General features: G+C 44.1%; 2 protein-coding genes across 5 annotated transcripts in view; both read right to left on the reverse strand.

Moving 5' to 3' along the window:
* Window positions 1-21,966, reverse strand: part of PCED1A (PC-esterase domain containing 1A) — a 405,386-nt gene that overhangs the window by 17,974 nt on the left and 365,446 nt on the right. The window contains exon 1 of one of the 3 annotated variants that reach the window (XM_070756842.1): window positions 1,174-1,288. The exons of 1 other annotated variant lie outside the window; for it this stretch is intronic. In XM_070756842.1, coding sequence (XP_070612943.1) covers window positions 1,174-1,198 — 25 coding nt within the window. In that variant the 5' untranslated portion in view covers window positions 1,199-1,288. Of the gene's footprint in view, window positions 1-1,173; window positions 1,289-21,966 lie in introns of those variants that run through there. One more of the 3 variants, XM_070756847.1, reaches the window with a different exon arrangement.
* The window catches only part of LOC139170082 (PC-esterase domain-containing protein 1A-like), a 21,454-nt gene continuing 5,209 nt past the window's right edge, over window positions 5,722-21,966 (reverse strand). For both annotated transcript variants that reach the window (XM_070756831.1, XM_070756832.1), the window contains exons 2-8: window positions 16,394-16,542; window positions 13,883-13,956; window positions 12,118-12,350; window positions 10,425-10,596; window positions 9,078-9,318; window positions 6,639-7,640; window positions 5,722-5,989 (exon numbers count right to left, since the gene is read on the reverse strand). In XM_070756831.1, coding sequence (XP_070612932.1) covers window positions 5,787-5,989; window positions 6,639-7,640; window positions 9,078-9,318; window positions 10,425-10,596; window positions 12,118-12,350; window positions 13,883-13,956; window positions 16,394-16,542 — 2,074 coding nt within the window. In that variant the 3' untranslated portion in view covers window positions 5,722-5,786. The remainder of the gene's footprint in view (window positions 5,990-6,638; window positions 7,641-9,077; window positions 9,319-10,424; window positions 10,597-12,117; window positions 12,351-13,882; window positions 13,957-16,393; window positions 16,543-21,966) is intronic.

Here is a 21,966-nt window from a genome sequence, read left to right on the forward strand (position 1 = left end):
AGCGCTGGTGAGACCACATTTGGAATACTGTTCTGGAGACCTCACCTACAAAAAGATACTGACAAAATTGAACGGGTCCAAAGACGGGCTACAAGAATGGTGGAAGGTCTTAAGCATAAAACGTATCAGGAAAGACTTCATGGACTCCATCTGTATAGTCTGGAGGACAGAAGGGAAAGGCGGGACATGATCGAAACATTTAAATATGTGAAAGGGTTAAATAAGGTTCAGGAGGGAAGTGTTTTTAATAGGAAAGTGAACACAAGAACAAGGGGACACAATCTGAAGTTAGTTGGGGGAAAGATCAAAAGCAACATGAGAAAATATTATTTGACTGAAAGAGTAGTAGATGCTTGGAACAAACTTCCAGCAGACGTGGTTGATAAATCCACAGTAACTGAATTTAAACATGCCTGGGATAAACATACATCCATTGTAAGATAAAATACAGGAAATAGTATAAGGGCAGACTAGATGGACCATGGGGTCTTTTTCTGCGGTCAATCTTCTATGTTTCTATGTTATCCTCCAGTGCCCTAATCCTCTTTGTTACTCTTCTCTCCACTCTAATTTATATCTTCTATTCTATTCTTTTCTTTACTTATATTATTACATATCTTTCTCTTCAATGTGTATTATATATTGGACAAAATAAAGAAATAAATAAAATAAATAATTTCTAGAATCTCCACGTCCTTTTTAAAAAAAGACATTATAAATCGGATGCAATAAAAAATTGAGAAACATGACTTTTTTGGAGGGGGGGAGTTTTCAAAAGCACCCACACTTAATAGTCCTCCACCCTCCTCAATAGCCCACCGGACTTAAGATATAAAGAGATAGCTAGCTCTATTCATAAGCAAATGCCCTCCACCCAAGGTCCAGCAAAGGTAGCCATAGCATTCGCATTTAGACTTATAGACAGGGCTTTTGCAGCCCTCTCTAAGCGGTTTGCAGAGAGCAAGCATAGATTGCCCCCAACAATCTGGGTCCTCATTTGACCCACCTTGGAAGGAGGGAAGGCTGAGTCAACCTGGAGCCTACTGAGATTCGATCTGCCAAACTGGGGGCAGCTGGTGATCAGCAGAGGCAGTTTGCAGTACTGTACTCTAACCATTGCACCACCGAGGTAGGATGAGCCCTCTCTGCTCCCCATCTAGCAATCCAACTCACCACATGGCGCCTGGAGAGATTGCATTTCCCATCAGGCTCAACCAGGCCTGGGACTCCAAAGACAACCGACATTGTTACCCCTGCATTGCCCCATGGGAGCCTGACAACCAATCAGAACACAGGCTCAAATTCAAAGCCCAGAGGATATAATTCTCCCTCCCACCCTTTCTTTCCTTCCCTGTCTTTCTTTCTTTTTTATTTCTCTCTCTCTCTGTCTCTCCCTCCCTTCTTTTTCTTTCTTTCCTTTTTCTATTATTTCTCTCTCCCTCCCCCTTTCCTTCTTTTTCTCTTTCATTCTTTCCTTTCTTTTTCTTTTATTTCTCTTTCTGTCTCTCCCTTTCCTTCTTTTTCTTTCTTTCTTTCCTTTCTTTTTTCTTTTCTTTCTCTCTCCCTTTCTTTCATTCTTTCCTTCTTTTTCTTTCTTTCCTTTCTTTTTTCTTTTATTTCTCTTTCTCTCTCCCTTTCTTTCATTCTTTCCTTCTTTTTCCCCCCCTTTTTTCTTTTCTTTCTGTCTCTCCCTCCCTCCCTTTCATTCTTTTTCTTTCTTTCTTTTGCTCTTTCCTCTTTTTTCTTTTATTTCTCTTTCCATCTCTCCCTCCCTCCCTCCCTTCTTTTTTCTTTCTCTTTCCTTTCTTTTTTCTTTCATTTTTCTTTGTTTCTCCCTCCCTTTCTTTTTCTTTCTTTCTTTCTTTCTTTTATTTCTCTCTTTCTCTCCTGAAATAAGGTCCAGGAGGGAAGTGTTTTTAATAGGAAAGTGAACACAAGAACAAGGGGGCACAATCTGAGATTAGTTGGGGGAAAGATCAGAAGCAACGTTGAGAACATATTATTTTACTGAAAAAGCAGTAGATGCTTGGAACAAACTTCCAGCAGATGTGGTTGGTAAATCCACAGGAGCTGAATTTAAACATGCCTGGGATAAACATATATCCATCCTAAAATACAAGAAATAGTATAAGGGCAGACTAGATGGACCAGGAGGTCTTTTTCTGCTGTCAGTCTTCTATGTTTCTATGTTTTTCTCTCTTTCTGTCTCTCTCTCCCTCCCTCCATTTCTTTCTTTTTTTTCTTTCTTTCTGTCTTTTTTTCTCTCTCCATCTCCCTCTTTCTTGTGATTCTGTCCACCATTAAACCATTTTTTCATGGATATAGATGAAATAATATAAAGCTTTCATTGTTGTTGTGAGCCGCTCCAAGTCTTCAGAGAGGGGCGGCATACAAATCTAATAAATAATAAGAATAATATATATATAAACACTCAAAATATTACACGGGGTAAAACCCGAACTCAGAGCAATCTACATATATACCCGTGAAAATCTACGAAAAAACACACACACACACACAAATGTTTTTGCAGATTTTCACGGGTATATGTATGTAGATTGTTCTGAGTTCGGGTTTTACCCCATGTAATATTTTGAGTGTCAGCAGTCTCCATGATTCGTGTGTCTCCCCCTCCAACTGAAATTTGGAACCGAACTCAGGTGGACTGGGTTCTGTGTATGCCTTTTTTTGCTAGCTCTTATTGAAGGGATTGTCCACTAGGCCTCCAAGATCCCTTTCACAATTAATAATAATAATAATAATAATAATAATAATAATAATATTATTATTATTTATTGGATTTGTATGCCGCCCCTCTCCGTAGACTCGGGGCGGCTAACAACAATGATAAAAACAGCATGTGACAATCCAATAATAAAACAACAGTTACCGGCATTAAGCCAAGTTTCACCTGCTGGGTACCTGTAAGTAAAACCAAAGATATGCCTATTTTTCGGAGTATAAGACACACCTTGATTTTAGAGGAGGAAAACATGGGAAAAATTATTCTGAACTAAGTGGTGTAGTAATATATTATTTTATTTATTTCTTTGCTTGTTCGTTCGTTTAATTTATATGCCACTCAATCCCCGGAGGACTATTATTAAAATACCAGTGTAGCAGAATACTGTTTACAATCACCTACACTTTTTTACAAACGTCAAACCTGGCAGCTTTAAGACTTGTGGACCTCAACTCCCAGGATCCCTCCTCCAGTCATGCTAGCGGGGTAAGCAGAGGGTGAAAACAGTCCCGGTTTTGCAAAAAAAAAAATTGGGTGTTTTTCACCCATTTATTTTGCAAAAATGAACATCTGGGAAGCTCTGTCAAATCTGGTGAGCTGACAACATGTAAAGACTGGTTTCCTCTCTGTAAACATTCACGAACGAGTCTTTTCTTTCTCTTTTCTCTCTCTCTCTCCATCTCCCTCTTTCTTGTGATTCTGTCCACCATTAAACCATTTTTTCATGGATATAGATGAAATAATATAAAGCTAACCTGGAATGTGAATCAATTTATTGCACTTGAATGATATATATATATATATATATCATTATATCATTGTTGTTGTGAGACGCTCCAAGTCTTCAGAGAGGGGCGGCATACAAATCTAATAAATTGAATTGAATTATGCTGCTTTAAAGTTTTGCTTTTCATAATTAAAGTAATTATTCTGGTCCATAAGAAAAAGTTAACAATTTTTGGTGAAAAATTGGCCGGGTTTTTTGCCCATTTCGTAAGCTCCTGAAAACCCACCTATGTTGCCAGGCATGGGGAAATTGATATACCCCCTCAGCTATTATGGTTTATGTATGGTTTGTTTGGGTTGTATGATTGCTTTTTATTATAAGGGTTTTCAAAACTGTTTTTTAAACATCTGGATGTGTACACTGTGTATTGTTTGTTGTGAGCCGCTCCGAGTCTTCGGAGAGGTGCGGCATACAGTTCTGGTCACCGCACCTCAAGGAGGAGATAATGGAACTGGAAAAGGTGCAAAAACGGAAATGGAGCTTTGGAAAATAGCTTGACTCCTTTGTGGCGACCCCTGAGATATTGGAAGTCTGCTATCCTGTCTCCCCTGGTCCTTTCTTTCCATTAAACCAGCCATGCCCAGTTCCTGCAACCATTCTTCATGTTTCAGCCTCCAGTCCCCTCATCCTCTTTGTTGCTCTTCTCTGCACTCTTTCTAGAGTCTCCACATCCTTTTTGCATCGTGGCGACCAAAACTGAGTGCCGGATTCCAAGTGTGGCCTCACCAAGGCCTTATAAAGTAGTATTAACACTTCACGTGATCTTGATTCTCTCCCTCGGTTGATGCAGCCTAGGACTGTGTTGGCTTTTTTGGCAGCTGCTGCATACGGCTGGCTCACATTTAAATGGTTGTCCACCAGGACTCCAAGATCCCTCTCACATTTATTACTGTTGAGCAATGTACCACATAGATTGTTCCTGTGCGTTTTGTTTTCCTTTCCTAAATGTAGACCTGACATTTTTCACCACTGAATTTCATTTTGTTAGATAGCGCCCATTGTTCAAGTCTGTCAAGATCCTTCTGTATTTTGTGCCTGTCTTCTGGAGTCTTGCTATTCCTGCCTGTTTGGTATCATCTAGAACAGACCTAGGCAAAGTGCGGCCCCGGGGGCCAGATGCGGCCCGCCCCGCTGTCTGTGACTGGCCCGTGAAGGTTGGAAGGAAGGAAGGAGAAATGAAGGAAGGAAGGAAGGAAGGAAGGAAGGAAGGAGAAATGGAGGGAGGGAGGAAGGAAAAAGGAGAAATGGAGGAATGAAGGAAGGAAGGAGAAATGGAGGAAGGAAGGAAGGAAGGAGAAATGGAGAAAGGAAGGAAGGAGAAATGGAGGAAGGAAGGAAGGAAAGAGAAATGGAGGAAGGAAGGAAGGAGAAATGGAGGAAGGAAGGAGAAATGGAGGGAGGGAGGGAGGAAGGAGAAATGGAGGAAGGAAGGAGAAATGGAGGGAGGGAGGAAGGGAGGAAGGAAGGAATGAAGGAAGGAGAAATGGAGGAAGGAAGGAAGGAAGGAAGGAAGGAAGGAAGGAAGGAAGGAAGGAAGGAAGGAAGGAAGGAAGGAAGGAAGGAAGGGGTGGGCAATTAATTTATAATTATAATATATAATATATAATTATATATAATTAATATAATATAATTATAATTTATAATTAAAATATAATTAACTCAGTTCTGCCCAATAATATACAGTATTGGGTAGAACTGAGTTAATTATATTAATCCGGCCCTCTAAAACCATCCCAATTTCTCACGCGGCCCCCATGGCAAAATTAATTGCCCGCCCCTGATCTAGAATGACCTACTAGATGACCTACAAGGTCCCTTCCAACTCTAATAAACTCTAAACTGCACAAGTATTTTTCCCCTTTTCTCTACAATGCTAAATTTGCAAAGTAAGGACACACTAAAAAAAAACCCCACATATACACAAACCTGACACACCCGCCCACCTGTTGGGTGGGGAATTCTGGGAGTTGAAGTCCGCAGATCTTAAGAGGACCCAGGTTTGAAAAATATTGACCTAACCATTGTCCCGTGGCCCCTTTTTCTGGTCTCACACGCTATCACAACCTTTCCACCCCCCAATAAACATTTCGTCAACATCAGAAATCCCAAATGGGGGTCTTCAACCCCCAAACGAGTCATTCCAAATTGCTCCCTAATTTGAGATGTCCAAAGTAGCATTTCTACGGTGGGAAAAGATGTAAAAAAAGATGGTCTTTTTTTGCCAACATTTGGTCCTGGGGTGGGATGGGCCCTGGATTAATAAGAGTCCTTTGATGGCCTCCGGCTGGTAGCGTAAGGGGCACAGGCTTGGCGTCGATGGTTGGCACGTTGGTGTTTTGGAAGCATCTTCCGAGACCCCATCTGGGCACCGCAGCGGGGTCTTCTGGTGTAAGACGCCCAGCCTTCCTCCTCGTGAGTAAAGGATTCTTCCGGCCCGGAGAAGCAGTTGCAATGTTTCTCTGTCAGGAAGCAAGGAGTGAAATTATGAAGAAATGTAGAGTAGAAGAAGACACCCAAGTCCTGATGGTGTTACCTAGTTTGGGAATGAAACGTCTGTAAGATAGTCGCCAGGCTCAGAGAGCAGTGAGGACCCCACAGTCTTCCTAGTCGTCATCGTCTTCCTCCTCCTCCTCCTCCTCTTCCTCCTCTGCAAACCCCACTCCCTTCTAACCCTGAAGATGTTACCTAGCTGGGTAAAGAAATGTCTACAAGAAAACAACAGGGCTCAGAGAGCACAAAGGACCCCACAATCCTCAACCTCTTCTTCTTCCTCCTCCTTCTCCTACTCTTCTTCCTCCTCCTCCTCCAATAATTCACACTTCTCTCAAACAATTTGAGGCAGGCAGGGTTCCCTTGGGGACCATTTGTTGGGGGTCAAGGGAAAAGGAGGGTCTTGCCTTCTCCTCCTGCTCAAGATCCCCACGGACAATTGGTGGGCCACTGTGGGCCACAGAACGCTGGACTCGATGGGCTTTGGCCCCATTCAGCAGGGCTCTTCTTAGGTTCTTATTATTCTTAATCCTTATAGCCTCCTTCCTGCTTAAAACTCGGGCTCGGAGGCCTCCCTCCCACCCTGAAACAATCGGCAGGAAAAACCAGGAACGTTACCTTCCCCGTGGGATGGAAAGGCCGGATCTCCACCGTCTTCTTCCATGGACCAAGGGCCGCTTCTCACATTGTGATGGACAGGGAGGTCTCCCCTAGGATGAAACGGGGCCTCCTCGGACCAACTGGTGACCCAAGTGCTATAATCAGGTCCGTGGGGAGTCTGCTGGGGCTGGAGACTCTGTCCCTGTTGGGCAGTACTTAGGGGCAGGCTGAAATTAAGTAGGCCTTGTGGGAAATGAGGGGGACTATCGGAGTGGAATCTCGGTCCTTGGTCGGCGAAGGTGGTGGGGCTGCCACCGTGGAAGGGTGGGACGTAAGGACTGGGAGAGAATTGGTCCCCTTGCTCTACAAAAGGTACGGGCCTGCTGTGGGCAGCAGAACTATCTGGGACCCAAGGATAACCTGCGTTGGGTCGGCGGTCCTCCTCCTGTCCACTTATGGGTGTAGAAACATCACAGCCGGCATAAAACGGGTCGTGAGAAGGACCATCGTAGTAGCACAAGCTAGGTAACAAACTATCCAGGCCCATGTGAGGTGGGGCGCGAGGATTAAAATCTGGACTGTGGGGAGGGAAATGTCCTGGTTGAAAAGAACCTATGGGCCACCGGTCGTAGACCCCACATTCTGGGCCGCGAGGTGGGTAATAGCCCGGAGTGGGAAGAAGATCGTTGGGTGAACCTCTGGGCGTCCAGTCCAAGCCGGGAGGAGAATTCATAGCATCAGGCATCGGGCCGGCAAAGGGCCAAGGGTCGCCTTCCTGGTGAAGCCCACCCCCCTTGGCGCCCCCAAACTGGACAAGCGGATGGTAACTTGGACCCGTCCTTGCTCGGAACCTCTTTCTGTGGGCGCGGTGACGGAGGTAAGAAAGCCTCCGGGAATGGGAGGAGCCCCGGCCGGAGCCGTTGGTCCAGAGGGTGGGGATCAGCTGAGGAGTAGCGGGGTCCACGTTGCTCCAGGGAGAAGGGGGCGGCCGGCTCTCTGCTTTTTGAAACATCTGGATGTCTGAAAAAAGGAAGAAGGTGGGAGGAAGAGCAGTAGAAGATGAGGTGAGGTTGAAAGAAACTTGGCAACATTAAGACTTGTGGAAATCCACAACCTGCCTAGTCTGGAAAGTCCTGATTTAAAGGTCTCCCCTGTCCCGTCATTGTTGTGAGTGCTCCTTGTACGCCTCAGGTCCACTAGAGGGGGCTGATGTGACAATGGGTAAGAGGTCCCAGTCAGAGAGAGAAGAAGACATAAGAGTGGAAAGTCATTTGATCGTTGTTCCCTTCCCACTGGAGTGGTACCTATTGATGTACTCGCATTCGCTTGCTTTTGAACTACTAGAGGGGCAGGAGCTTAGCCAAGAAAGGGGAGCTCACCCCATCTTGTCTGCTATCCATCTGACAAGCCCAGCCTCTTTAACCACTGAGCCATTGTGCCCCTTCTGCAGAGACGGATGGGCTTTCAAACTCCTGAGGTCCAGGGGAAGAAGGGAGGGAGGGAAGGAGGAGGGAGGACAGGAGGGGGTAAGATAAATGGAATTGGGGAAGGGAAGGCGGGAGGGAGGGAGGAAATGATAAATGGAAGAGAAAGAAGGAAAGGAAAAATGAAGGAGGAAAGAAGGAAAGATAAATGGAAGGGGGAAATGAGAGGAGGAGGAGAAGATTAAAAGAGGAAGGGGAGAAGGATAAATAGGTAGGAAGGAAAGGGGAGGAGGAAGGAAGGAAGAAGGGAAGAAAGGACAAGGTAAAAAGAAGGAAAGGGAGGAGAAAAGGTAAATGGAAGAGGGAAGGAAGGAATGTAAGGGGGAAGAAGGGAGGAAAAGGATAAATGGAAGAAAGGGAAGGAGGGAGGGAAGGAAGGAAGGAAGGAGGAAAGAAATGGAAGGGGGAAGAAGGAAGGAAAAGGATAAATGGAAAAAAGGGAAGGAAGGAAGGAAGGAAGGAAGGAAATATAAATGAAAGGGGGAAATGAGGGAAGGAGATTAAAAAAGGAAGGGGGAGTAGAATAAATGGATAGGGAGGAAAGGGAGGGAGGGAGGAAGAAGGGAAGAAAGGACAACGATAAAAAGAAGGAAAGGAAGGAGAAAAGATAAATGGAAGGAGGCAGGAAAGAGGAAAAGGAAAAATGGAAGAAAAGGAAGGAAGGAAGGAGGAAAAAGATAAATGGACGAGAAGGAAGGAAGAGAAGAAGGAAGGAAGGAAGGAAAGAAGGAAGGAAGAAAAGGAAGAGTTATAAAGAAGCAGCTTCTGATATCTGCTCCTTTCCTCCTTTCCATCGTTGCCCCTTTCTATCCATCCACCCCTTGGCTAAACCCATCCACAATTCTTCTCCCACCCTCCTTCAAAGAGCCGAACTCTGGATCCTGGTGGCAGGGAGAGGGACAGGAGAGGGGGAAATCCCAGAAGTGCCCCCTCCCCTCCCCAGCAGCCCTCTCCCCTCCCCTCCCCCACTTGCCCATCTTCGGCCGCTCCTTTTGCAGCTGGACCTGCCAGGCTTCGGCCAGGTGAGTGAGCAGCAGCTTGGTCAGGTAGCGGTGGGCCCAGGAGTTCCAGTGGGTGCCGTCGGTGGCGTGGAGGCCCTGCAGGAAGCGGAAGTGGTAGTGGAGGTCCAGGACGTCGAACCAGAACCCGCGGGCCAGGTCGGCGCTGTAGAAGTTGGCTTCGATCATATCCTGGTCCGACATCTTGTGGGGTTGCTGCGGAAGAGACCCGGCCCCGAAAACGCCCACTGTCCTCAGGTCAAGAATGGGAAATGTTACAAGACTGGCCAAAATGAATCAAGAACATGTGGGGGCCTTCTCTGTGGTGGCCCCGGCTCTCTGGAATCAACTTCCCCGGAGATTAGAACAGTCCCCACCCTCCTTGTCTTTCACTAGTTACTCAAGACCCACCTATATCGCCAGGCATGGGGGAACTAGGACATCTCCCCCAGGCTTTCTTATATTTTACATTTGGTATGTATGTGCTGTATGGTTTTTAACAGTTGGGGTTTTTTATATAATTTTTATTATTAGATATGTTCCATTGTATACTGTTTTTATTACTGTTGTGAGCCGCCCTGAATCTTCAGAGAGGGGCGGCATACAAATCTAATAATAATAAAAATAATAATAATGATGATGATGATGATGATGTTGGAAATGCCAAAAGACCAGGGATAGTCAAAGTTGGCTCTTCCATGACTTGTGGACTTCAACTCCCAGAATTCCTGAGCCAATCGTTCTAGCTCAGGAATTCTGGGAGTTGAGGTCCACAAGTCATAGAAGAACCAACTTTGCCTACCCCTGCAAAACACTATCGGAACATATTATTATAACATATTAACACGCCCAAGGAGCTGCTGATCCAGTTCTACAGAGGAACCACTGAGTCTGTCATCTGCACCGCTATCACTGTCTGGTTTGGTTCTGCAACCCAACAAGACCGACACGGACTTCAGAGGAGAATCAGAACTGCAGAAAAAAACATGGCTGCCCACCTGCCTTCCATTGAGGACCTGTAGACTGCACGAGTCAAAAAGAGGTCGGGGAAAATATTGACTGACCCCTCGCATCCTGGATACGAACTGTTTCAACTCCTACCCTCAAAACGTCGCTACAGAGCCCTGCACACCAAGACAACTAGACACAAGGACAGTTTTTTCCCCAAATGCCATCACTCTGCTAAACAAATAATTCCCTCAACACTGTCAGACTTTTTACTAAGTCTGCACTACTATTACTTTCTCCCTGGGATTCTGAAGAGAGCCAGGTGGTGATCTAACTTAAGAGATCAACCCCGAGGAATTCACAGACCCACTCACCTCGATGATGTATCCCCGGGGGTTTTCCCCGAGAGCCAGGCCCGTGTTCCAAATGACGAGTGTGCTCGAAGGAAGAACTTCGTCCAAGGCTTGGAAGAGCTTCTCCACGTTCTGGCGGTATTCTCGGATGGCTTTGGGGAGCGGCGGCTCCGTGGGAAACATATCGTGATACCTTCGGTGGGAAGGAGAACTGAGATATTATTGATTTACAGGGGTACCTCTACCTACGAACGCCTCTACTTACGAACTTTTCTGGATAAGAACCGGGTGTTAGTATGTTACTACCAAGATAATTTACTTAACTACTAAAGATAGAGGTATCATCAGTATGCCAATGATACCCAACTTTACATCTCCACCCCATGTCCAGTCAACGAAGCGGTGGAAATGATGTGTCTGGAGGCTGTTGGGGCCTGGATGGGTGTCAACAGACTCAAAGTCAACCGGGATAAGACGGAGTGGCTGTAGGTCTTGCCTCCCAAGGACAATTCCATCTGTCCATCCATCACCCTGGGGGGGGGGGAGTCACTAACCCCCTCAGAGAGGGTCCGCAACTTGGGCGTCCTCCTCGATCCACAGCTCACATTAGAGAAACATCTTTCAGCTGTGGCGAGGGGGGCGTTTGCCCAGGTTCGCCTGGTGCACCAGTTGCGGCCCTATTTGGACCGGGAGTCACTGCTCACAGTCACTCATGCCCTCATCACCTCAAGGTTTGACTACTGTAACGCTCTCTACATGGGGCTACCTTTGAAGAGTGTTCGGAAACTTCAGGTCGTGCAGATTGCAGCTGCGAGAGCAATCATGGGCTTCCCCAAATATGCCCATGTTATTCCACCACTCTGCAGTCTGCATTGGTTGCCGATCAGTTTCTGGTCACAATTCAAAGTGTTGGTCATCACCTATAAAGCCCTTCATGGCACCGGACCAGAATATCTGCAAGACCACCTACTGCCGCACAAATCCCAGCGACCGGTTAGGTCCCACAGAGTTGGTCTCCTCCGGGTCCCGTCAACTAAACAATGTCGTTTGGCGGGACCCAGAGGAAGAGCCTTCTCTGTGGCAGCTCCGACCCTCTGGAATCAGCTCCCTCCAGAGATTAGAACAGCCCCCACCCTCCTTGCCTTTCGTAAACTCCTTAAAACCCACCTCTGCCGTCAGGCGTGGGGGAACTGAGACATCTCCCCCTGCCTATGTAGTTTTCTGTGTATGATATGACTGTATGTTTGCTTTTTATATATTGGGGTTTCTTGTTTTTTAGACTTTTTAAATGTATTATTGTTATTTTAGAGTGTAACTATTAGATTTGTCATTATATATTGTTTTTATCATTGCTGTAAGCCGCCCCGAGTCTACGGAGAGGGGCGGCATACAAATCTAAATAATAATAATAATAATAATAATAATAATAATAATAATAATAATAATAATAATAGAAAACACTGTTTGTTTATTTATGTTTATGTTTATTTAGATTTGTATGCCGCCCCTCTCCGCAGACTCGTGCAAAGCTGATGTATGAATGGGAGAAAAAGGAGAAATAAAGAAGATGTTACGTTTTAGAAAAATATGCATGGAGCAATCATTTATTCCAATTATTATCTGAATTCAGCCTGAAACCAGAACACTTGGTGGGTTACCTTCTGCATGCACAAAACTCTCCCGACAGGGCTGAAACCGTCCGGTTCCGATTTACCTGTTGAGGTCCCAGAGGCAAGAATGGACGATGACCACATCGGGCACCAGATCGGCCTCCAGCGCTGCCCGGAGGTCATTCAAGATGTCGTCCACGTAGGACGAATAAACCCGGGTGATGAAGTAGAAACGGACGAGGTGGTGCCGGGTGCGGTACTGGCGCACCTGGCGGTAATCGTTTCCGGAACTCTCCTTTAAATGCACCCGGCTGTCCTTGGGGAAAAAGTTCTTGTCCTGCAACAGGAAGATTGGCACCCTTCAAAAGCCCGGATAGGCTTGGCTCATACAAATAAAGAGAACCATCAAAGTCCGAAGGGCCGGTAGATGTATCGTACTGGAGAAGGAGGACCCACAAAGCCGATTTTTAGGATTTAACCAACAACACCCAGTGTACGGAGAGAAAAGAATATTTGTTGCTTTGGGTTGAACCGTGGGGTCGTTCCAGTTCTCTGAGCTTAGGGGGTGGGGGGTTTTTGCAGATGTTTCACTAGCCAACAGGGCTAGAAGGGAGTGGGGTCAGCAGGGAGGAAGAGGAGGAGGAGAAGGAAGAAGAAGAGGAAGAGAAGAAGGGGGAGGAAGACAAGAGAGAAGAAGAGGAAGAGGAAGGAGGAGGAGAAGAAAAGAAGAGGAAGAGGAGGAGGAAGAAGGAGGAGGAGGAGGAAGAAGGGGGAGGAAGATAAGAGAGAAGAAGAAGAGGAAGGAGGAAGAGGAGAAGGGAGAAGAAGAAGGAGGAGAAGGAGAAGAAGAAGGAGGAGAAGAAGGAGAAGGAGAAGGAGAAGAAGAAGAAGAAGAAGAAGAAGAAGAAGAAGAAGAAGAAGAAGAAGAAGAAGAAGAAGAAGAGGAAGAAAGAAATGTCCTTGGTGCTATCTGAGTTGGTTGTTATTTTTGCCAATAGGATCAGTGTTAGGAAGTGTGACATTTGTGGAGAAGAGGAGGAAGAGTCCTCGGAGAGGGTGCGCATGTCAGTCCAATCAATCAATCAAACGAATAAACAAGCAAAGAAATAAGAGGAAGGGAATGGGGTCCATGGTTCTCTGAGTGTGACTGTCTTCTTGGAGACATTTCATGACCCAACTAGGGAACACCATCAGCGTTAGGAGGGAGTGGGGTTTGCAGAGAAGAAGGAGGACGATGACGACAACGACAGTGGGGGTCTTTGGTGCTCCCTGAGCTTGGTGATTTTCTTGCAGATGTTTCATGGCTGAACTAGGTCACATCTTTAGTGTTATCCCACCTCCTTGTAGTACTGATGGTGAAACCTAGCTGGGTAATGGGACGTATGCAAGAAAACAATGGAAATCAGAACCAAGAACCCCACTCTTGTTGTTGTTCTTCTTCTTCTTCTTCCACCTTCTTCTTCTTCTTCTTCTTCTTCTTCTTCTTCTTCTTCTTCTTCTTCTTCTTCTTCTACCTTTCTTCTTCTTCTACCTTCTTCTTCTTCTTCTTCTACCTTCTTCTTCTTCTTTCTTCTTCTTCTTCTTCTACCTTCATCTTCTTCTTCCACCTTCTTCTTCTTCTTCTTCCTCTTCTTCTACCTTTCTTTTTCTTCTTCTACCTTCTTTCTTCTTCTTCTTCCACCTTCTTCTTCTTCTTCTTCCCCCTCCTTCTCCTTCTTCCTCTTCTCCTCCTCCTCTTCTTCCTCTTCCTCCACCTCCTCCTCTCTGAAAAGCCCACTCCCTCCTCATGCTGATGATATTCCCTAGCTGGGTCATGAAACGTCTACCTGAAAGCAACCAGCTAATGTTCTCTTTGATTAGAGAGCGTACCTTCAGTTGCGCGGTGGTGAGGAACTCATCTGTCTGCAGAAAATAGATCAAATCTTTATATATCGCGCGGTAGTCTGCAATGGAGGGAGGGGGGCCGAGAAAGAAGGAAAAAATGAAACAAACAAACATAAACCCAGATGCAAAAGAATAAAACAAAACGTCGATTTGGATATTCTTTAAGGCAATCTACTGAAGTGTACCGCTAGGATTTCACCAATGCTTTTTATATATTTATTTTTATTTGATGATTTCATTTCATTATTTTATTTCATTTCACCTATTTAGAGACAGTACCTTTTTATTTTATTTTATTTTGGGGAGAAGAGTTGTTTTTGGTTTTTTTATTATTTATTTATTCATTCATTCATTCATTCATTTATTCATTCATTTATTCATTCATTTATTCATTCATTGATTCATTCATTCATTCATTTATTCATTCATTGATTCATTCATTCATTCATTTATTCAATCATTTATTCATTCGTTGATTCATTCATTGATTCATTCATTCATTTATTCATTCATTTATTCATTCATTGATTCATTCATTGATTCATTGATTCATTCATTGATTCATTCGTTGATTCATTCATTTATTCATTCATTCATTCATTCATGTCACCCACTCCAGAAGGACTCAGGGCGGATTACAACAATAAAATAGCAAAGACAATATAACAATTAAATCACAATAATAACAATAATATAAAACCCTATTAAAATCTCACTCATTATTCCATTTTCTTTCAATTTCTTCACTTTGGAGATGGGTCTTTTGTTTTGTTTAATTTCTTCGCTTACTTGATTAGAGACAGTGCCTTTTTTATTTTTTGTTTTATCTTACTTTATCTCGTTTTTAGGTTCACAGCTGAATTTGGAGAGGATTCAAGGCCGTTTTCAGCTGGCAGCTGTTAATGTTTTTCTCGCGCCGAGCGAAGAGCCGAAGGAAGCGGCTTTATACACTGCTCAAAAAAAATAAAGGGAACACTTAAAACAACACAATATAACTCCAAGTCAATCAAACTTCTGTGAAATCAAACTGTCCACTTAGGAAGCAACACTGATTGACAGTCAATTTCACCTGCTGTTGTGCACATTCAACTTTGGAAAGAACAAAGTATTCCATGAGAATATTTCATTCCTTCAGACGTAGGATGTGTTATTTGAGTGTTGCCTTTATTTCTTTGAGCAGTATATATTTTTACACAAATTCTCCGGGTTGGGACAAAATGCAATCTCTCCTCATGTGGGTCCTGACGTCGGCGTGGTCAAGGCCAGGTTAGTGTGACCGGATCTCTCCGCCTGGCTCAGTTTCAACAACACCAACAATAAAAACTTCAGACCGTGCAGAATGCAGCTGCGAGAGCAATCATGGGATTTTCCAAATATGCCCATGTTACACCAACACTCCGCAGTCTGCATTGGTTGCCGATCGGTTTCCGGTCACAATCTCAGGGACCGCCTTCTGCTGCACGAATCCCAGCGACCAGTTAGGTCCCACAGAGTGGGTCTTCTCCGGGTCCCGTCAACTAAACAATGCCGCTTGGCGGGACCCAGGGGAAGAGCCTTCTCTGTGGCGGCCCCGGCCCTCTGGAACCAACTCCCCCCAGAGATTAGAATTGCCCCCACCCTCCTTGCCTTTCGTAAGCCACTTAAAACCCACCTCTGCCGCCAGGCATGGGGGAATTGAGATACCTTTTCCCCCTAGGCCTTTACAATTTACGCATGGTATGTCTGTATGTATGTTTGGTTTTTATTATAATGGGTTATTAATTGTTTTTAGTACGTATTGGATTATTATTATATACTGTCTTATTATTGCTGTTAGCCGCCCCAAGTCTTCGGAGAGGGGCGGCATACAAATCAAATCAAATCATAAATAAATAAATAAATAAATACCATGTCCAAGGAACCAGGAAAAAAGAAAATATCTCTGCTTAATACAAGGCACAAATTGCAAATTACATATTTTATGGGGTTTTTTTTTGTAATTTCCAGTGGTCACTAAATGGACTGTTGTAAGTCGAGGATTATCTGAGTAGGCTCGAGCAATAATTCTAAACTGCAACTTAACCTGATCCTGATTTTTATCCAGATTTATATTTATGACGGGGGTTCCATTTGCAATCTTTTGTGATCTGGGTCCCATTTGTTGTGGGTCAAGGGAAAGGGAGGGCCTTGCCTTCTCTTTCTGCTCAAGATCCCCCTGGACAATTGGGGGGCCAATGTGTGACACAGAATGCTGGACTCGATGGGCTTTGGCCTGATTCAGCAGGGCTCTTCTTAGGTTCTTATGACCTTCTGACCAGCAACGGCAAGAGAAGTCATAAAATGAGGCAAAACTCATTTTCTTTTTGTATGTGTGTGTATTTTTTTCCAAATAGAAATTTTATTTTTCTCCAACAAGCAATACACAAGTGCAGACACTGAAACCATGTATATACAAATTTTCTTTTTCTACTAAGGCTTATTTTCTTCGATTAAAAAAAACATTCTAGCCGCACTTACTAGAGTCTCCTATCACAACCACAAATTTGTTGTGCAGCAGCTGCTGAGCCTCTTCCGAAGTAAAATTGTGAATCTCTGCCAAAAGGAAGCTGGCTTTTTTCATGGTGAGAAACCGGGCTCGGCTCCTCACCGGCGGCTGGGTTTCTCTCCTGCAGGAAAAGACAGAAAGGAAGAATTATAATAATTGAAAAGAGATAAGAGAATGACAAAGTTAGAAGGGACCTTGGAGGTCTTCTAGTCCAACCCCCGGCTCTGGCAGGAGACCCTAGAACAGCAACTGCCAAAAGGAGTGTATGTGGGTGTGCTAGCATGTGTGCACACTCCTTCCCCACACACATGTGCAACCCCAGGCCTTTCTGAAGCCTGATAGGTTTCCTTCTGTCCTCCAGACTAGACAGATGGAGTTCATGAAGTCTTTCCTGATACGTTTTATGCTTAAGACCTTCCACCATTCTTGTAGCCCGTCTTTGGACCCGTTCAGTTTTGTCAATATCTTTTTGTAGGTGAGGTCTCCAGAACTGGACACAGTATGATCCAAATGTGGTCTCACCAGCGCTCTATACAGCGGGATCACAACCTCCCTCTTCCTGCTTGTGATACCTCTAGCTATGCAGCCAAGCATCCTACTTGCTTTTCCTACCGCCCTGAGGTGGCTAGCATAACCATTATTGATTCCACAGTTTGGGGACTGGGTCAGTGTGACCTCGGTCCGAATACACAAATGCATAGCTGGCACAAGATAAGGGAAGGGGGGGGGTTATTGTGGTGTCAGCAGCAAAGTTATATATGTATCCTAAATCTGCTTAAGCAAGAAGATTGCGACAAACAGGATGTCTGGCCTGTCTAGCACATGATGTATACCGATATTTGTTAATTTCCCGCAATTGTATAACCATATATGGGGAAGCATGTGATGCTGAGATAATGTATAATTAAGTAGTATAAAAGGAAGTGTCTGTTATTTGTTTGGGGTTCATGCCGTTTCTTTTTAGTCTTGTGCTTTGAACCTGCGCAATAAACCTTTCCTTTGTTGGAAGAGCTGGCTTATGTCTCGTCAATTCTACAACAGCCCGACCACACTGCTCACCCATTTTGAGACTGTCAGAAATCACGACCCCTAAATCCTTCTCTTCTGAAGTTTTTGCTAACACAGAACTGCCAATGCAATACTCAGATTGAGGATTCCTTTTCCCCAAGTGCATTATTTTACATTTGGAAACATTAAACTGCAGTTTCCATTGCTTTGACCATTTATCTAGTAAAGCTAAATCATTTACCATATACTCAGATTGAGGATTCCTTTTCCCCAAGTGCATTTTTATACTTTTTTTATTCTAGGTTGGAGAAAAATAACCAGCGCTCCAATACATTTCAATACAGAATGACAGATTTGAAAGGGACCTTGGGGGTCTTCTAGTCCAACCCTCTGCTAAGGCAGGAAACCTACCATTAGTACTACCTGATATAATGGGTTGTCCAATCTCTTCTTAAAAGCCTCCAGGGTTGGAACACTCACAACTTGTGTAGACAAGCAGTTCCGCTCATTAATTGTGATAATTGTCAGGAAATTGTGGGTTAAAACTGAAATATAATTCCTCATTCTTTTTCGGCTTTTGATTCCCTCCCCCCCCCCCCCCATGCTGCTGGTCAAAGCCATTGGCTTTACATACTACAGAGAGACTGATAAGCTACATAAACACAGGATGTTTTCTCAATCTTGCATGCAACTAACTTATTAGAGAGAGAGTGTGACAGACAGACAGATATAGAGAGAAGGAAGCAGAGTGAATAGAGAGAGAGGGAAGAGGGAGAGACACACAGAGAGAAGAAAACATGTGAAGAACGTTTGCAGGAACTGGGCATGGCTAGTTTAAGGAAAAGAAGGACCAGGGGAGACATGATAGCAGCCTTCCAATATCTCAGGAGTTGCCACAAAGAAGAAGGAGTCAACCTATTCTCCAAAGCAAAAGAAATAGAAAGAAGGGAGGAAGAAAGGAAGAAAGGAAGAAAGGAAGAAAGAAAAGGACCAGGGGAGACATGATAGCAGCCTTCCAATATCTCAGGAGTTGCCACAAAGAAGAAGGAGTCAACCTATTCTCCAAAGCAAAAGAAATAGAAAGAAGGGAGGAAGAAAGGAAGAAAGGAAGAAAGGAAGAAAGGAAGAAAGAAAAGGACCAGGGGAGACATGATAGCAGCCTTCCAATATCTCAGGAGTTGCCACAAAGAAGAAGGAGTCAACCTATTCTCCAAAGCAAAAGAAATAGAAAGAAGGGAGGAAGAAAGGAAGAAAGGAAGAAAGGAAGAAAGAAAAGGAACAGGGAAGACATGATAGCAGTGCTCCGATATCTCAGGGGCTGCCACAAAGAAGAGGGAGTCAAACTATTCTCCTGGGGGCAGGACAAAAAGCAATGGGTGGAAATTAACGAAGGAGAGAAGTAACTTAGAACTAAGGAGGAATTTCCTGACAGTCAGAATGGTTGATCAGTGGAACAACTTAACTTGCCTCCAGAAGCTGTGAATGCTCCAACACTGGAAGTTTTTAAGCAGATGTTGAATAACCATTTGTCCGAAGTAGTGTAGGGTCTCCTGCCCAAGCAGGGGGTTGGACTAGAAGACTTCCAAGGTCCCTTCCTACTCTGTGGTTGTTGTTGTTATTTAGAGAGAGACAGAGAGAGAAGAGAGAGAAAGAGACAGGGAGGCAGAAGAGAGAGAAGAGAAAAAGAGAGAGACAGACAGACAGACAAACAGAAGACAAAGGGTGAGAGAGAAAGAGGAGAAAAATAAGGAGAGAATACAAACAGAGAAAGGGAGCGATAGACAGAGAAAGAGAGAAAGAGAGGCAGAGAGAGATAGAAAGAAAAAGACACACAGATACAGAGAGATACACACACAGAGAGAAAGATACAGAGAGAGAGAGGGAGTGACAGAGAGAGGGAGAAAGAAAAAGAGAGAAAACGATACACAGAGAGAGGGAGCGACAGAGAGAGAGAAAGAGAAAGAGAGAGATACACACAGAGAGAGGGAACGACAGAGAGGGAGAAAGAAAGATACACAGAGAGAGAGGGAGCAACAGCGAGAGGGAGAAAGAAAAAGAGAAAACAATACACACGCAGAGAGGGAGCGACAGAGAGAGAGAAAGAGAAAGAGAAAGATACACAGAGAGAGAGGGAGCGACAGAGAGGGAGAAAGAAAGATACAGAGAGAGAGAGGGAGCAACAGACAGAAGGAAAGAGAAAGAGAAAGAGAGAGAGAAAGATACACACAGAGAGGGAGTGACAGAGAGAGAGAGGGAGAAAGACAGAGAGAGAGAGAAAGATACACACAGAGAGAGGGAGCGACAGAGAGGGAGAAAGAAAGAGAAAGAGAAGGAGAAAGAAAAATACACACAGAGAGAGGGAGCAACAGACAGAAGGAAAGAGGAAGAAAGAGAAAGAAAGAAAGAGAAAGAAACACAGAGAGGAGCGATAGAGAGAGAGGGGGGAAATGAAAGAGACACACACCACACAGGGAGAGACGGAGAGAGAGAAGAGACAGAAGACAGAGAGAGAGAGAGAGGGAGGGAGGGAGGGAGGGAGACAGACAGAGACAACAATCTCAAGCAAACAGCTGCAAACAGTGGACTTAAAGTTATCAACAGGAACTTAAATGCAAATTGTCAGGACAAAAAGAACAGTTTCCCTGGGATGGAGACAAACAAAACACAAAGTGTAATTGTAGATTCCTGTTAACTCCTATCAGTTAACAGGAAGAGAAGCTGAAAGACCATAAAAGATCTAAAGCCAGAATTTTTTATGGCTGGGGTGTTTTCTTTTAAAGGTAGGGGTCTTGTTGTCTAGGTATGCTGCGGAGTGTGTGGAATTTCTTAGCCCGGTGTGTGAGTGAGTTACCCAATTGAGTTACACGATTTAAGTGTTGCCCACAAGATCATATGCTGCAACGTCCTACCGGCCAATGACTACTTCAGCTTCAACCGCAACAACACAAGAGCACGCAACAGATTCAAACTTAATATTAACCGCTCCAAACTTGACTGTAAAAAATATGACTTTAACAATCGAGTTGTCGAAGCGTGGAACTCATTACTGGACTCAATAGTGTCAACCCCTAACCCCCAACACTTCTCCCTTAGACTCTCCACGATTGACCTCTCCAGGTTCCTAAGAGGTCAGTAAGGGGCGTACATAAGTGCACCAGTGTGCCTTTCGTCCCCTGTCCAATTGTCTTTCCTTTATCTCATATATCATATATATTTTCTTCCTTTCATATATCTTCTCCTCTATTTATTTATTTTGTCAAGCATGTATTTCTGTAAAATACTATTTTCTCACGTTACTTCTAATCTTTCCCCCAACTAACCTCAGATTTTGCCCCCTTGTTCTTTTGTTCACTTTCCTATTAAAAAATTCTTAATTAGGAAAGAAATAAAAGCTTGGAATTTGGGTGGGGGGAGGAGGAGGAGGAAGAAAGTCGAGGGCTAGCTGTAGATTGTAGTTTCGATCATGAATGAATTGCTGCAAACCAGGTTTGGTGAAAAAGTGTGATGAAGACAGCCATCTCACACTACTTACCAGAGCTTACAAAACTTTCGCTAGACCCATCCTAGAATACAGCTCATCTGTTTGGAACCCATACCACATTTCTGACATTAACACCCTTGAAAATGTCCAGAGATACTTCACCAGAAGAGCCCTTCACTCCTCTACCCGTAACAGAATACCCTACGAGACTAGACTTTCAATCCTGGGTCTTGAAAGCTTAGAACTACGACACCTTAAATACGATCTAAGACTAAGTATTGTCCACAAGATCATATGCTGCAATGTCCTGCCTATCAAAGACTACTTCAGCTTCAACCACAACAACACAAGAGCACACAACAGATTCAAGCTTAATATTAACGGCTCCAAACTTGACTGTAAAAAATGTGACTTTAGTAATAGAGTTGTTGAAGCGTGGAACTCATTACTGGACTCCGTAGTATCTTCTCCTAACCCCCAACACTTTACTCTTAGACTCTCCATGATTGACCTCTCCAGATTTCTAAGAGGTCAGTAAGGGACGTACATAAGCACACTAGCGTGCCTTCTGTCCCCTGTCCTATAGTTTCTCCTATATCCCATATATCTTCGCTACTATATCTCTATAATCTTCATTGTATATTATTGTGTATTGTACAAAATAATACATAAAATAAATACATAAAATAAATGCCCGAATCCCAGACTGTTACAATCACATTTCTCAGTTCTGCCCACATCAGTAAACGATTGTTTCTTCCTGGGGTTTAACCTAACTCATCCGTGGTCACTCATTGATTGAGTTGTGGCTGTGGCTGTGTTGAAATGGCCAGCTCGGTAATTTGAAACAGTTCCTAACCACGAAGGTGTCCCACAAGCCTACTTGAACTATCACAATGATGGCTATCTTGTGGCTAAAGAAAACAGCCTGATACAACGTTATATCAAGTTGTTTGTTGCGACAACGGAAAAGGGCAACCTTGTTTCTCTGGCCTGGAAAATCGCACAACAAACCAGAGATTGCCAACTGTAGAAATGTTAAGGTAGGTGGACTTC

The sequence above is a fragment of the Erythrolamprus reginae genome, chromosome 7 (assembly GCF_031021105.1).
Source record: "Erythrolamprus reginae isolate rEryReg1 chromosome 7, rEryReg1.hap1, whole genome shotgun sequence".
In the NCBI taxonomy this organism is placed as follows: domain Eukaryota; kingdom Metazoa; phylum Chordata; class Lepidosauria; order Squamata; family Dipsadidae; genus Erythrolamprus; species Erythrolamprus reginae.